Source organism: Tachysurus fulvidraco, chromosome 4, assembly GCF_022655615.1.
Source record: "Tachysurus fulvidraco isolate hzauxx_2018 chromosome 4, HZAU_PFXX_2.0, whole genome shotgun sequence".
Classification (NCBI taxonomy): Eukaryota; Metazoa; Chordata; class Actinopteri; order Siluriformes; family Bagridae; genus Tachysurus; species Tachysurus fulvidraco.
Window position 1 is genome coordinate 26,233,084 of NC_062521.1, and position 16,409 is coordinate 26,249,492.

The 16,409-nt window shown below is 42.7% G+C and overlaps 1 protein-coding gene across 3 annotated transcripts in view; it reads right to left on the reverse strand.

Moving 5' to 3' along the window:
* Nucleotides 1-2,700: 2,700 nt before the first annotated feature.
* znf827 (zinc finger protein 827) overlaps nucleotides 2,701-16,409 on the reverse strand; it is a 99,798-nt gene continuing 86,089 nt past the window's right edge. Inside the window, exons 12-16 of one of the 3 annotated variants that reach the window (XR_007140352.1) lie at nucleotides 13,406-13,603; nucleotides 12,339-12,516; nucleotides 9,264-9,309; nucleotides 8,060-8,110; nucleotides 7,567-7,643 (exon numbers count right to left, since the gene is read on the reverse strand). Coding sequence is in view for 2 of the 3 variants with exons in the window: in XM_027177657.2 (XP_027033458.2) it covers nucleotides 6,764-7,643; nucleotides 12,339-12,516; nucleotides 13,406-13,603 (1,256 nt within the window). In the remaining variant the exon portion in view is untranslated. Of the gene's footprint in view, nucleotides 7,644-8,059; nucleotides 8,111-9,263; nucleotides 9,310-12,338; nucleotides 12,517-13,405; nucleotides 13,604-16,409 lie in introns of all 3 variants that reach the window. The other 2 variants (XM_047812130.1, XM_027177657.2) reach the window with 2 other exon arrangements.

The window sequence follows — 16,409 nt, forward strand, 5'->3', positions numbered from 1 at the left end:
ACACACAAGGCGGAGACAGGAATCGAACCCCCAACCCTGGAGGTGTAAGGCAAACGTGCTAACCACTAAGCCACCGTGCCCCCTGGATGACGAGCATCATGGCTGTTTTAGGAACGCTGATCTCAACTCGGTACCAAGCGATTTTTTTCACGATAGCAAATCAAGTAACAGCAAATCAAGATGAAAAGTGTATCAGATTAACTGTTTTATCTTGCTACGTAGATTCAATTTATTCTCAGTAATACAGATGAAATAAAGACTGCCTTCTATGAGGAAAAGCTTGATTATGCACAAGCTTCACAATATCTTCTCTTAAAGGTGGGGTCTTCGTTGTTGGAGAAATGCTTCAGAAAACCAAAAATCAAAGCTAATGAGTAGCCAATGAGAAGAAAGGGGCGGGTCTTGTTAATATGGGTGGAGAGAGTGTTCAGTGCACATGTGTGACATTAGCAGAAAGCGGTTTTAACATTGACATGGAGGATAAAAACAAAGAAAGAAAGAGAAGAAAGACTTACGATAAGGCAAGAAGTAGGACGTGTTAATATAGGATCAGCTTTCCAGCGCTGGAGAGAACTGAAGGAGCAGGAAGTTGGCAATGGGATGCCGAGGTTGCTTTTTTCCTTCTTGATAGGTGAGTAACGCTGGTGTCGTCCTTTACATGATTATGCTTGTGTGTCATTTTTGCTTGTTTGTTTATCTGCAATCGTATCGTTCTTCCCTTCAGCTATGATAAAGACACGTTTATTTCCATTAGTTGCCTGGGTTACGTATGTATGTGTGGGCGGAGCTATCGATAAAGAGGTGGGACCTGTTTGGGTTAGGGATGTGTTTGTTTTGGTGATTTCAAATGTCAACATTGGCTTTCAAACGACGGAGACCCCACCTTTAACTACTCAACCCTCCAGCTTCACCTATGTCATCCTCCCTGACTGCTGAAGACTTTGCCTTCGTTTACAAATAAGAAGATTAGGAAAACAAACTACTCCTAAACTCGACAGCCAGGATTCCTTCACTGTCACATTTTTCAATCTTAGCAGCAGAAGAGATTCTACAAGTCATCCAGTCTTGTAATCCTACCACCTGCTCATTGGATCCAATCCTTTCCACTATGCTCCAGACCATCTTGCAAGACCTCCTGCCCTTCATCACTACAATCATCAGTGGATCTATAACTTTTGGTCACCTACCTTCAAGAGAGCAAGAGCTAATCCCATCCTGAAGAATCTTTAATCTAGTTTAATCTATTTTGAGACTGGACTACAACCTGCCTACGTTCTCCCACACCAACCTACTGCTGTGCTCCATCCACTGGATTCCGGTAGCTGCACGCATCAAAACACTGAAGCTTGCCCACAAAGCCAAAAATGGACCAGTATCCCGTGTACCTCAAAGCTCTTGTCACTCCTTGCACTGCACCGTGTTCCGTCAGATGCCTGAGCCTGATGAAATGACCTACAGGAGGCTACCGGTGTGCATGTTTCTGACCAAAGTGTCAGAAACAGACTTCATGAAAGCCTGACATCGTCTAGTGGGACCTGTGCTTACAGCCCAACCTAGAAGCACCACGCAGCTTGATTGGCATTTGCCAGAGGACACCAGAACTGGCAGGTCTGAAAATGGTGCTCCATTCTCTTAATAGATGAGAACAGGTTTACACTGAGCACATGTGACACGTGAAAGAGTCTACAGACGCCGTGGGGAATGTTCTGCTGCCTGCAACATCAAACAGCATGACCAGTTTGGCAGTGGGACCAGTTTGGAATATCCTTGGAGAGTTCCACGTGATAGACAATGTTACAATTAGTGCTGTTAGGTACTGGATTAAATCCTCAGAGCAATTGCCAGACCTTACACTGGTGCAGTGGGACCTGGGCTCTGGCTGTTGGATGACAATACATGGAGTTGTTCCCCAAACCTGAACCCAGTTGAGAATCTCTGGGACTTTATGTATCTGAACATCTGAAGCCACCAAGTCCACGGGGCTGACAGATGCCCTGGTCCAGGCCTGGGAGGAGATCCCCCAGGACACCATCCAACAGGAGCATGCCCAGATGAACATACAGGAGTACATACAGCCATGCACACTACTGACTTACATTGTGAGTTACCAGGAGGAAATTGATTCAAGTTGGATCAGCCTGTAATTTAAATTTTTATTACTTTGCTTTTCAGTGTTTTTTTGAATTAAAAATTCCCCTTGAATTTTTTACTTAATATGGGAAGCCAGTGTAGCTGTAATATAATGAATAGAGGGGGTACGAGTGATGATGCAGGCAGAAGAATTTTGAACAAGTTGCAGCTTTTGGCTGTTCCCTGTTTGGGGATGCCACAGCGGATCGCATGGTCGCACAGGTTTTACGCCGGATGCCTTTACTGACACAACCCTCCCATTTTATCTTGGCTTGGGACCGGCACTGACGATTAACTCTTCAGTGGCTGGGAATTGAACTTGGGCTGCAGCAATGAGGGGGCGGGATCTTACCGCCGGACCACCAGAAGGTCTGAATTACACAATGTATATGTTTTATTTTTATCTTGAAAATGTTGTGTGATTTTTAATTGCTGGCACAATTTTTTGAGCAGATTAAATACCATTAGAACCGTCTTTTTTCTTAAACAGTAATTGCTTTCTGTTAAAGATGCTCCCTGTGTCCCAGAGTGTGAGCAGCTTTTAACCGTACATGGAAGACAAGACAACACTTTCAATATCTGATGTAAGCTTTACTTTCAAATCTTGTTACATTTAGAACTGGCAATCTGAACATAAGAAATGCCGAACAGAAAAAAAAAATATACAAAACAAAAAATGAAAATACAAATGGTCTAATTACCAGTTATTGTCACAAACAACCCTGTACAGCCTTAGGAATGAAGTAATAAAAAAGCTTTATTTTACAGCATATCATTTTACTGAGTGCCAAAAAAACAAACAAACAAACAAACAAAAACCAAAATGATCATTGAGCCTTATTGAGTCATAAAATACAACAACAAATGCAAAGCAAACAGAATGTGCTGGAAAAGAAAATATCAAGGTAAATGCAAACCGAGTCATTATTTTTTTTTAAACGAAGAAAGAACATAAGTGCTACAAGTTAGAAAAGAGCGATCGATTTCATGCATCTTTTGTAGGGCTATAAAGGTAGTGTCGCGTAATGCACAATGATGTTGAGGAACAAAGAAAAATAACCAAACGAAGGAAAAAAAAAAAAAAAAAATAGAGCACTGCCCCTTTGCATTTAGGCAAAAGACACACAAGAGTAAGTGCTTGAGAACTGGCAGCAGCACAGAGAGGGATTCCTGTCCTCCAGTTCCTGGTAGGACTGAGCTGCAGCCATCACCGTCTTTTACAAAATGATTATGCGGTTTATCGAGACAAATAGGATCTTATCCATCTGATTATTTTTTTTATTTATCTGAACGGGTCCCGAGAATCAGTCTGACTCATTCTTGGGCCTTCCAGGCCACATGCTTCCCACCACGTTGCACTAGAGCATAAAAGAAGGCATGGGGCTGGAGCTTCAGTAAAGATCGGGAGCTCCGCTCGATGCATGCCATAGCACTTTGTCTGCATGCTGGGCGTCTATGCAGAGAAAAGTTGATAACACGGGATGAAAATTAAAATAAAGAAATGGGGAAAAAAAGATAGCTTTGTTGGTCAAACCAACTCGAGAGTGTGATGCAAGGCTGCATTTATAATTCACAACTTGGTCATAAAAATTCACATCTTCATTCTGATTCATCTTCTCCAAAGACAAAGAAGACTAAGCTTAATTAGGGAGCCAGCGCCGGAGAGACGAGCCGGGGGTCAGCTCTGTGAGTAAGGCTCCAGGGTTAAGAGTCCCTTTATCTGCATGTGAACTCGGGGGTTTGCAAAGATGTTCATGTAGAACTAACAATTATAGCTGGTGTTATGGCGAATACTAATTATTCATTTTGCTGTAAGTTGAATATACAAACTTGCAACTCACACCAGCGGTAATGTTTGTGGGTGTCGCCAACGCTACTGATGTTTGGGAATTTTTCATTATTTCGTGAAACGTTAGGAGCCAAATTGTACATGACGACAAACATTTTGCCTCTGATTTACATATTAAGCTTTCTTAATTTTCTTTGTGATGTTCCTATACGTATATCACGAGAGTATGACGTATATGAAGAAACGCCGGACCACGTGGACCACAGGATCGGTTCAAGGCGACAGTCTGTATTTGTTGCTTTAGCGAGTTGGACAGGATTTGCATAGAAGTGAGAAAATCGCAGTCGAAAAATTATGCTTGTTATGGAAATTGCAGCTCCGCTATCATGCACAATAATCCAAATCGAGATTTGCTAATGTTAATATAATTTAATAGTATAATATAAATTAATGGTTTAAAAAATGACGCATTTTGTTGCCACTGATTTAAAAAAAAAAAAAAGTTCACAAAAATGCAATCAAATAATTTAATAGGTACTATAGATAGATGAGCATAAAAAATCCAGTTATAAGATATATTATTTATTTATTTAAAGGCAATAATACTAATATCTGATTTAGTAATTTAGTGTGTGACTGTGGTTCGGAGCTCTAAACACAATGGAGCCTTACTATAGAGCATTTCCTCAGACTCGTTCCCAAACTTCAAGAGTTTACGAGCTTATCATAGACTGAGCTATTGTTAATATACACATTTTTATTTCTTTTAAAACTAATTTCTGATTCTAATTCAGACTCTAGATTTGATTCTAATTTCATTTCTTACAAACCACCGATTTGTTTGGAAAAGTGCAATTTTACAGCACAGTGCAAAACTGGCAAATTTACAAAATTTAGCCTGGTCCTTCAGAGCCCAGGTGAAAACCTACTATATTCCTAATGTATGATTCACTTTAATACTGAGCTGTCCAACATGGGCAATATCTGTGAATGAGTAAGAGCTTTATATTCATTATTTTACTTCCCCCACAACCTTTATGACCTACCAAGTAAGCCATTGTATAAATGCCAATGCTGTGGTCTGACAAGGTTGGTGGAAGTGGCATTGAAGAAAATTTTTTTATTGGGCTTAAGTGCTTTTGCTTGAAATGTGTCAACATGGTAAGTGCAATTAAAATGGAAAAGGAAAGGAAATGTAGAGGGGAACACAAGATACTAGTACCATGTTTGCCCGTTTTAGAGAAAGCCGTGCATCCGCGTATCCTCCTTAAAAATAACGGCTGCCTCCACATTGCACTTAAGAGCCATTATCCAATGAGAGCTTCATAACAGCTTGTTAGTACAGGATATATAATTATATATTTTACACTGTGAAGGCTCATTAAAAATTGTAGGAAATGTGATAAAAAAAAAAACAAAAAACAAACAAACAAACAAAAAAAACCAACAACCCAGAAATGTTAAGACACAGAAGGCCACCAGAACCAATAGATCACTATTTTTCATATCTTGACTCTTTCTACCTCTGTATCACTTTAACATGAACCGACGAAAAAGTACATTCATTCAAGTCATTTTGGAACAGTTTCTCCTTTTTACACACACACACACACAAAAAAAAAACAAAACATAAAAATAAAAACAATGTTTTAAAAAAAAAAAAGCTCCAAAAAGCACCATCGAATCGGCCTCGTGTGACCTGACACGTGAGATTTTTCTCCCCCAAACAACCGGTCACCTCGATTATTTGTGTAAATGTATACTGTAGGTGCGTGTTACACTGCGATAGCGATGCACGGGGCTCGGCTGCTCGCTCGGTTAGCTTTTGGCACAGTCTGTGGCAATGTGTAGTAATGGCAAGAGCTGTGGTTTTCAGGAAGAGCTGAACGAACTGTTCCTACAGAGAAAGCTAGGAAAGCTCGGACCACTTACTGGCCCCTGAATAGCTGGGTTTTAAAAATAAAAATATAAATAAATAAAATAAAATAAAAAACAAAACAAAACTGTTCTGCCATCAGCTGTGCATGACTGGTAAATAGCCTTCAGCTTATGAGCCAAGATCAGAGTTTCATGAATGATCTCACCAATCCTGAAACCCATTTAAAGCCAATACGCTTTGCGGGGCAGTGGAGAGGGTTAGAAGTGTAGGGGCTCTATGGGAGAAAAGGCTTACAAAACTATATACAGTTCGATAAATAATCAAGTGCATGGTTTGAGGCGTTGCTCTGAAAATGAGACTTGTAAGAAAGCGATTTCTGTCTGTTTTTTTTTTTTTTCCTCCCCTTTTTTTGTCGTGTTGCAAACGCCCTGGGATATTTCGTATCGAGTCCCTAAATGACACATAAAACAATCGTAACACATAGGCGAGCATGCTACCTGATGCTTGGCAAAAAGACATACTAATGCACAAAAAAAAAAAAAAGTCGAGCGCATAGACATTTGCATCTTCTTTTGTCTTTTTCTTTTTACCTCCTCATAGAAGGAAAAAAAAATCCTATGGAAATCACTGCTATCTGATCATGGTCATTCAAAATCTGCGGAAAAGAAAAAGACCAAAAAAAAAAATCATAATAATAAAAAAAAGCAGAATAATTAATTAGATTAATAAAGAAAAGCAGCTTTGATATAAATTCATACAGCCTTTCTTCCTTTAATAAACACTGCATGTTCGTTCGTTTCCTCAGGAGCAGCATTCTCCAACAGACAGTATTGCCGTGAGCAGGACTGGACACTCCTAGCCGCTGTCCGGATGCTGCAGGGGCGAGTAAAAGAAAGGAAAAGGTGATAGAAGAATGACAAATAAAGGAAAATGTAGAGGTAGGTAGCTCAGATGACATGGGCAGCTCAGACGGTTTTTGCCCTTTCTGTCAGTCCCAGATATGCCAGGAAGGAGTGTTTGGGGGACATGTGCAAGGGTGAGGTCTGTGAGGATGGGTGGGTCCAGAGTCTGGAGAAAGGTGGAGAAGAACGTGAGGGGGCATGGCTAAGGAATGTGAAGCGGCGGCGAGCGCTGAAGAGTGTGGTCAGAGGTATGAGATGAGCCGGGTCTGAGGTCCTGTACTGCTCGTAATAATGAGCTGCCAGTGTCGGAGATGATGTAGGAGAGGCTCCGTTGGCACAGAGGTAGTGCGGGGAGGGCGGAGCGGCAGGCAGCATACCCGAAACAGACAAGGCAACCGACTGCAAGGCCTGTGAGGCGCTGAGGCTCATGAGCGGGCTGCTATTGCTACCGTCAGGCAGGAAAAAGGGCTCGATGGCATCAGCACTGAGTGGACGCGGCGTGAAAGCCTTGACCTCCTCCTGGGCGCTGCCCTCCCCAGCCTGGTGTTTGCGGACGTGGCGGTTGTAGACAAACGGGTGCGTGGTGGTGAAGGGACAGCGGGCGCAACCGAGTGCATGGCGCGGTGCGTGCTTAAGCCGCTTGTGCAGGTTAAGGTTGTCCTTGCGCTTGCAGCTGTAGCTGCAGCGGTCGCAGTGGAAGGGGCGCTCGCCTGTGTGCACACGTCCGTGCTCTATCAGCTTGTTGGCCGTCTTGGCCAGGTAGCCACACTGCTCGCAGCGGTAGTGGTTGCCCAGACGATGGGCGCGCGCGTGCCGCTCCAGCTCGGCCCGGCTCGCCCACGCCGCCTGGCAGATGCGGCAGCGGTGCTCCGTCTTGTAGTGCGTCTTCAGGTGGCACTCCATGGCCGCCGCCCTGCTGGTGGAGTACATGCACAGAGGGCACCTGGGCACAGAGACAGAAGGTGAGGAGGTGCAGGAAGCATGGAAGAATGTTTAATACTTGTGGCTTCAAAGTAAGACTTAATTTCTTTAGATTAAAAAAAAAAACAACGTGCACAAACACGCAAACACACACAAAATGGACAAAGGGAAGGGATGAAGGATGCACTTATGTATGTGGTTGACCCTGAATGGTATATAACAGCTAAAATCTATGTGTATGCAAGTATGTGTGTATGTCATGTATATATATGTATGTATGTGTATGTGTTTGTGTGTATTTGTGCATGTGTGTGCGTGCGTGTGTGTGTATGTCTGTGTGTGTGTGCGTGTGTGAGTGTGTGTATACAAACAGATATGCGTTTTAAGAGACAGGTTGGGGGTCATACGGAGGTTAAATGAATAAATGAGTGCACTTACATTTAAATAGCACCTTTCATCTGCTCAGGGCCCCAAAGCGCTTCACAAACCCTGCAGAACAGAATGACCTCAGAAAGCACACCAAGAAGAGCGCTTCTCTGCCTCAACACTGAGCCTCAACACTACCTTGTTCTCTCATCATCAGTCTCACAACAGCAGAGCAGGTGCAACACACCCAACTGACGCTCAGCGAATATTCTCAATGCATATGGACACATATTAAATAACCCTTATAATTATTCCTGTATTGGTGTCGTGACACATCATCTTCAAGGTTTGGTTAAAAATAAATAAATAAATAAATAAAATAAAACAATACATCCAATATTTTCTCCAAATCGTGTGCCTCTGCCAAGACATGTTTCCTGTATACAGTTTTGCATTGAAGCTATGATGATAATGCAGCTGCATAGCAAATATATATAAACAATTGAAAGGTGAAAGACTATAAATACATTTGTTCAATATTCTTACGTTTGCTCAGAATATTATTATTATTATTTTTTTTAAATAACTGGAAAACAGTCATTGATGATGCGTTCAAATTTTTACCCTATAAGGCCATGTCCACACTAATCCGGATATATTTGAAAACGGAGCTTACGTCTAAAAACGCTCCGCGGCCACATTATCATTTTCAAACGTTTTCCGAAAGAAGCTCATCCACACTGAAATGTATGAAAATGCTCCCTAATATTATATTAACAAACACCTCCCTACTGCGCATGAGTAAAGCTTCGACCTGCGTCATTTCATTCTTTCGACTGCATCACTTGACTAAAAATGCGTCATAGAATTGAAAAGCCTCCGTCTTCACAGTCCACACTAAGACGCGAAGACGGCGTTTTCAAATCTATCCGCTTTGGAGAGCGTCTTCCGACAGCTACGTTTTCGTTGACTTAAGGCGCTGTCTAAGTGTGGATGAAAGGCCAAAAACAGAGAGAAAATTATAAGTTTTCAAACGAAAACGTATTAGTGTGGACATGGCCTAAAATTATCGCATGATTCTATAGTATTACAACCTGGAAATACAAAATAATCCACAATAGATATGTGGAATATGGATTCTCACACACACACACACACACACACACACACACACACACACACACACACACACACACACACACACACACACAGTATAGTTTAATTTGTAGTAGTAATAAGTAATCATGTGACCTCTAGAATTTGTTGAAGAACATACCTATACAAACAGCATTATGAAATTCAAGGCAACTCTCCAACAAAGTCTGAAAAAATTATCAAACAGAAATTGGTTATAAATGTCTCTGAACATTTTGCGGCGCACCGTTAATTTCATTGTTTAAAAATTAGAAAGCATAGGGCGCAATCGAGTCGACGCCTTGAGAAGTCGTCCGCTAAGTCCAAGTCGCTGACTAGTTAAGTAGGGCGTTAATATGAAAATAACGAATAAATGTAGGTGCTACCAGCATCGTGCTACATTGTGCAGCGTCGTGCTACATTGCGCAGCATCGTGGTACATTGTGCAGCGTCGTGCTACATTGTGCAGCGTCGTGCTACATTGTGCAGCGTCGTGCTACATTGTGCAGCGTCGTGCTACATTGTGCAGCGTCATGCTACATTGCGCAGCATCGTGGTACATTGTGCAGCATCGTGCTACATTGTGCAGCATCGTGCTACATTGTGCAGCATCGTGCTACATTGTGCAGCATCGTGCTACATTGTGCGGCATCGAGCTACATTGTGCGGCATCGTGCTACATTGTGCGGCATCGTGCTGTGTCGTGATGTGCATTTGTAGGAATGTAGCCACGTATCTCTAGAGCAAAACTAAAGAAGCACAACAAATAAATAAATAACACTGGACAGCAATCATGTCTTGGCAGTGCAATTGTAAAACTGCACATTTAATTTTAATGTGTGTCATTTGCACCTGACCGTTTTTTTCTACAGCATATGGCACACTTATTGATTTTGATTGAAATCTGGATCAGTATACTTAATATCTTATCACCGAGGCAAAATGCCTGCATTCCCACTTCTTAGTCACTTATGTGTAATAACTAAAATAGTAGGTGTTGGGTTTGGCTATATATTTTTTTTCCATCTTTTTTTTTATTTTTTATTATTAGTCAAAGCCAACATTAGGCTACTGCTTTCTGGTGTCTTTTTGTGTTGTCCTTTTGTGTATTTCTGAGAATAGCCCATAAGGCGTGACTAACACACCTAGTGACAAGCTGCCTCTCTTTAACTCTATTATGCTTAGCATGATAACTAGCGGCTAAAGTAACTAGCATGAGAAAGCACAGCCATAAAGTGACATGATGAGGCAATGGCATCTGAAATACACACAAGACTCTGAGACATGAATTATGTATGTCACACGGCTAGACAAATACCACAAAAAAAAGAGAGAAAAGACTGGACTATGTACTGGAACACTCTGCAGGGGGGAGAGAAAAAGAAATGATCCACAAATGAACCACAAAGGGGTCAATGTGTGTGTGTTTGTGTGTGCTGTAGTGTGGCTAGGGAGAAGTGTGCTGCGTGTGTTTAGTTTTGTGTAAGTGTTGGCGACTAGGACAGGCTGGGAAAGAACAGTGTGAACTCGAGTCTAATGCTCTTGGCAGTGGGCTCGTTTAACAGATGGAGAGGCGCTGACTAGCTGGTCGTGATTTCTTCAGTTATTGCACATGCAGAACCAGACTTCGTGCTGGAATGAGCTACTGTCGCATGGCAGAGATGGGTTTGTTCCTGAAAGTGCTTCAGACAAATCTCTACTTTTGTTTTCGAATGTAACATAGAAATAATAAAAATAAGGCAAATCTTTAGCTAATTCTGTAACGGCACGTTCAGGAGCTTCCATGATCTATATATCGTTGGATGCGTGTCGGGGGCGGGTGGGTGGGTGGGTGGAGTTCTCCGTCAAATGCTGCTGTAGGATCAGGGTTATGAAGCAAACTGTATAGTGGGGAATTGTTACCAGCCTGGTAGGTGTGTATATTAAAGCAGCCCATAATCTAATGCAAATTGCCAGTGTGAGGATCTGTATTGTGATCGGTTTCAGAACTTTTTCCAGTATGTTTAGAATTGTTTATCTATTTTAACGAACTGGAATAAGTCCAAACATACCGAATGCTGACATTACAACAAACGTTGACTAGTGTGATTTGTTGAAGCTCAAGGCTCACCTAATACGCACATACACCGACATCCGTTGACGAGATAAAGCCAGACCCAAGCAAAACAGAGGCAGTACCAAAAGTTTTGCCGCCTACAAATCTGAGTGATCGGTTTAGGTGTGCCTCCTCGAAATAGCTGAAAAATATACACCAAATACTTGCTGTCCGACACTAGGGGTGAGGGGGCAGATATACAGGTGCTGAAGGAGGAGTTGGGTTCAGAACAAATGGGTACAAACAAAAATAGCCCTGGGGGAGGGCAGCAGCAGACAAAATGGGTGAGACTAGTCAGAGTTGCTAAATGAATAGGTTGAATTGGTCAGGGTTTCTTCCAGGGTCGCGGACATGGTCATGGATTCTAAAAGAACGGTTAAGATTAGTCATAATTTCCAAGGGAGCAGGTGGGATTGGTCTGAGAGGCTAGAGGTATAGGTGAGATGGGCCAGAGGTTTTCCAGGAGTGGCTAGGATTAGTCCTAAACAGGCTGTTGGGATTGGTCAGAGTTCCCTAAGACGCCAAAGGGATCGGGTAATGTTTTTATAGGATTTGGTCAAAGATTTCTGTAGGTCAGAGCTTCTCTAGCAGTAGTCATGATTGGTCAGGACTAGTTCTCTAATCTTTGGAGTAGCGAGTGACTGTGGTCAGAGGTTTCTCATACAGTCTGTAAGTACAGTCAAAGATTTTCTATGGGGGTATCTGGCTTTGACAGGCATGTGGCATTGCACAGGCATTGAAGGTATGACAAGTCAGAGCATCTCAAAAAATAGGTAGGGCTGATCATATTCTGTGGGATTGGACCAAAGTGTATGTGTGTGTGTGTTTGGGGGAGTTTGGTTTGGTCTGTGTCAAGTGGGTGTGGCCTTGGCTGCAGCAAGTATGGTAGTGCACAGACACCGTTGCACAGTTTAAAGAATGGCTGTTTGTTCATGTTGAGGAAAATTTAACTGCTCAGCCTGAACCAAAAGCAGCACTCCAGGGGGAGCTCAATACCGGGTGGGAGGGTTGTACTTTGGGTAGGAAGGGGGCAGATGGGCAAGGGTTATGTAGGGCGGTTGGGGGAGGTGGTGGGATTTGTGAGGCGGTAAAGGAAACTCGTGCTGTACTTGCTTTCCTTACTTGAGCCCTCCAGCAGGGACCGTATGGCACTTCTTGTGCTCGAGGAGCTGCTCAGGCGTCTTCATGAACTTGTGGCAGACATCACACTCAAACATTCGGGCGATCAGGTGGATCTGCAGGTGCCGCTCGTACATGGTCCGCGTCTTACACACAAAGTTGCAGAACACACACTCAAAGCCTTGAGGGAGAGGGAGGGAGAGAGGGCACATTTATAAGTTTATGCTATGTTTACACAGGTGTGTTTGCCAGACAAAACATCCAAAGCAACAAAACCAGGAGACAACAGATGACATGAACACAGAAGAACAAATGCAACATTTCTAAGGACCTATAACTTTAAGATATGAGGTGTCCATGGATCATTTACTAAAACTCCTTTCTCTGTACAAGCTGGAAGTGTAAGTACTAAACAAACGACCTCCAAGTGCACTTTTTTAAATGTCTTGGTGCTATCACTTGTTTGGTGTTGGTTTTTATTTCGCTTGCCAGACAAGTTTTGGATAAGCCTTTGGGTGAGTAATATTTTTTCTCCCACAAAGTGGTGGTACTGATGCAGGAGCTGATGTTGGCAGGGACCTGTAAACCATTTTAAGAACTGTTTAGTGTTTTAACCAGTTTAAGAAACAGTTGTAGGAGTTTTGTAAAATGCAGCATATAAAACGGATGGTTTCACAGGTTTGAACCAATATTCTGCCTCTCAAAGTCTGCTCCAGATTCTGTGTGTGTACCTCCTCTACTACATCATTAAATACAATTTCTCTGGGAAATTGTTTCAAAGTTTTTGAAAAACAGTCCTCAAATGCTCCTCTTTTAATGGCAGTCATGCAAATACCTATGATGCTCAAGTCAGATTCTCAGGCTAGTAGGATTTTGTTGCAATTTTGTGGTTTAGACCTCAAGAACTTGAAGAATCTCAAATCAGCACTAGATGTCTAAAGAAAAACACACACCTGACAAAGCTCTCTCATTAGTTCTAACCCATTCTTGGCTTTTGTATGGCTGTCTCGGTTTACCATCTCACAAATCGGTCTCGTAAATTACAGCAAAAAGAGTAAAGCGTATCTCACCTTTTTCTGATTTCTCCTCTATTCCTGACACCAAGCTTGATTGGCTGCTGGCAGATGAGGGCGGGGCCAACAGACTTTTGAGTTCCTCGCTTCCCTGGGTAACATCCCCACTTTCAGAGCTGTTCAGGGAGTCGCTGAGGGCCGAGAGAGATGAAGACGTGCTCTTACTCTCACTCAGGGGACTCCTGGAAATCAGGCCTGTACAAGTAAAGCGCAAGAAACAGAACATCATCCACACAACACACTTCTGCCACCGTTTCTTTGCCCTGTATTTGGCAAGTGCTTCGGTACATGCCCCAGATTGCTAATATCATAGCTTGATTATCAGTGAAGAACAGTGCCATCTTTTTATGCAGTGCAAAATCTTGCAAGCATTAAAGCTTTCCTGTATTTAGAAAGGTGATAATTTGCTGCTGTTGCACCAGGGTTGTCTGTTGTGTGCATGTAGAGACCACAAGAATTATCACATGTATTGTATTATATTGAGGCTTGTTGCTGTTTCGTGGGAAATGAATATTCTTCTGTCACATCCGAGTGGATTAGGCTGTGACGTGTCAGAGATTTAATGAGGGAATGATCCGTTTTGGACTGGAGAGGAAACCCGGCTTGGTTGCAAGAGGCCAGTATCTGGTGAGCTCTCGATGGATTCCGCTAATTCATCGCATGCTTTCTGCATGTCTCAGGATCCACTAGCGCAAAAAAAGCAGTTCAATGAAATTTTCATCTTTTGTTCTCTTTTTAAGGACTGAAGTGGTCGTCATTACATCAGAGGCAACATATGACTGTGGTAGGCTCAATCTGCACTGCAATGCCTCATAAAAGGTCTATTTTTGAGAGGAGAAATTTTCCAAAGTAAAAGGCTGTTTCCCCGTTTCATGTTGATCGTATAGTGGCCGTTGCAGCATTATAAAGTCAACAGGGATCCTGAGCTCCTGTTGTCTGTATGCAAGCAGGCAGAACAATCAAGGCTGCAGCCTTATTGATTTCCTCAGTCTGCAAGGGCTAGAGGGAGGGGGCAGTTAGGTCACGGGCGCTAGAGCTAAGATAGGGGAGCGACGCAGGCCATGACTCTCCCCTAAGGCTCCAAAGCTACCGGAATGGACACAATGCTAGCTTACACTGACTGACAAACATATAAATCTTCCATCTAGACAGTTAAGCTTAGCGGAGTGAATGACCATGTGTGGTTTGCTGGGTGATACTGAATGAACAATGCGGTTTGAAAACAAAACTGCTAATGTGAGTGAAGCGACCTCTATTAGTATAAGTGAAACTGACGTGCTATATGACATGAGGATGGATTAGCATCTCAATGGGCTTGAAACCCTGCGGAAGACATACACACACATGCGGTGGAAACCTGTCTTTTTACTCCAGCAGTCACACACATCTCAGGCGGTGGAGAGAGACTGATTAGAGGTCAGCCATTCTGTGGAAGGCAGTGTCCCTGGCACAGGTCTAAATTACACCTGACACATCGAACTGGCCTTTCGCTGTCACCTTGCCCAGTGGACACGGCCACTCTGGCACACTTTAAATGCCAGCAACGGGTGTGAGAGAGTGGGAGCCATGGCCGTGGGTGGCTGCATGGGGACCGTTCAGGCTATTGATTTCTCAACCTCCTGTGTCTGATAACGCCAGGTCTTCTAGATAAATACACACTCACTCGAACACACAAGACTGGGCCACCCTCAGACATAAACTCATGTAACAGCAGGCCAGCTCGACTTGGCGATATACCCATCGGCTCTTTTGTTAAAAACACCATCGACCTTCAGATTTGGACCGAGGGGCCTATGGAAGGGTAACAAAGAACTGTGCACTGGCTATTTGTTACACTATGCTGTTTGCTAAAGGACAGGAATGGCCAATGGATTTGCATCCAGTAATGCAGTAAAACCTTACATGTCAACAGCGATTCGTTTATTTCACATGAATAACTGACCAATTTAAAAGCAAATGGATGTTGCTGTGCGATGTAGATTATCCAACGTTTAAAGAAACTTGTTCGTTCGTGTTCCTGGTCACGATCTTCACACGCCGAAATGTTTTTCGGCAGTCTGCAGTACCATTTAAAAGCGACAACCTCTCGATATTACGCTTGGAAGCGTGTCTCGATTTTCTAAATGTCTTATTTACCAGTGAGATAAGACACTTTTGTGTAGTGAGTGCAAATCTTCTAAAAAATTTTGGAATCCGTTTCTGTCTAACTTTCAAACCGTCTGACTTGCTAAAGCAAATGTCCAGGCATGACTGTTACTCAAGAGTGAACTGAGTGACTGCTCTACTACTTTTGAGACATCTGTACAACCAAGGGCGTCGATTTGGGTAGGGACGGTAGGGACATGTCCCTACCAATATCCAGGGAGCACTCAATTGTCCCTAGCAATAATTTGACCAAGCCTATATACATGTATATATATTTATACATAACCACTGATATCCGTCTGTGTCTTGTGCTTTTTTTTTACTTATTTCGTTTAACATTTATTCAGGAATCATTAAATAAGATGAAAATAATTTAAAACGGCGATCTGGAAAAAATAGCGCAACTTGTGGGACACAAACGGTTAACAGATTTCCCCCCTGTAATGAATCCCGCCTCTGTAACTCACCTCTCTAAAATGATTGGCCTTTGCCTTTTTTGAGTCCCGCCTCTCTAACCCACGTCGCTGTTTGATTGGCTTTGCCTTTCTCGCTAATGTGTTGAGGTCGGCTGCAGCTAGATTCCGTTGTATGAAGCAATATGCACCGTGATTATGCAGGTTACCGGTATGTGAGGAAGAAAGTATTTTTATAACACCAGTTTTATGCACAAAATACGTGCAATGTTGTCCCCACCAATGTCAAATAAATTATGTCCCCACCAATGTCAAATAAATCATGTCCCCACCAATGTCAAAATCAAACTTTCGCCATTGTGTACAACGATTACTGCGTTACACAAAATGACTAGTGTCCAGCTCTAGTGCAGAGCCAAAAGAAATTGAACTAAACACGATGA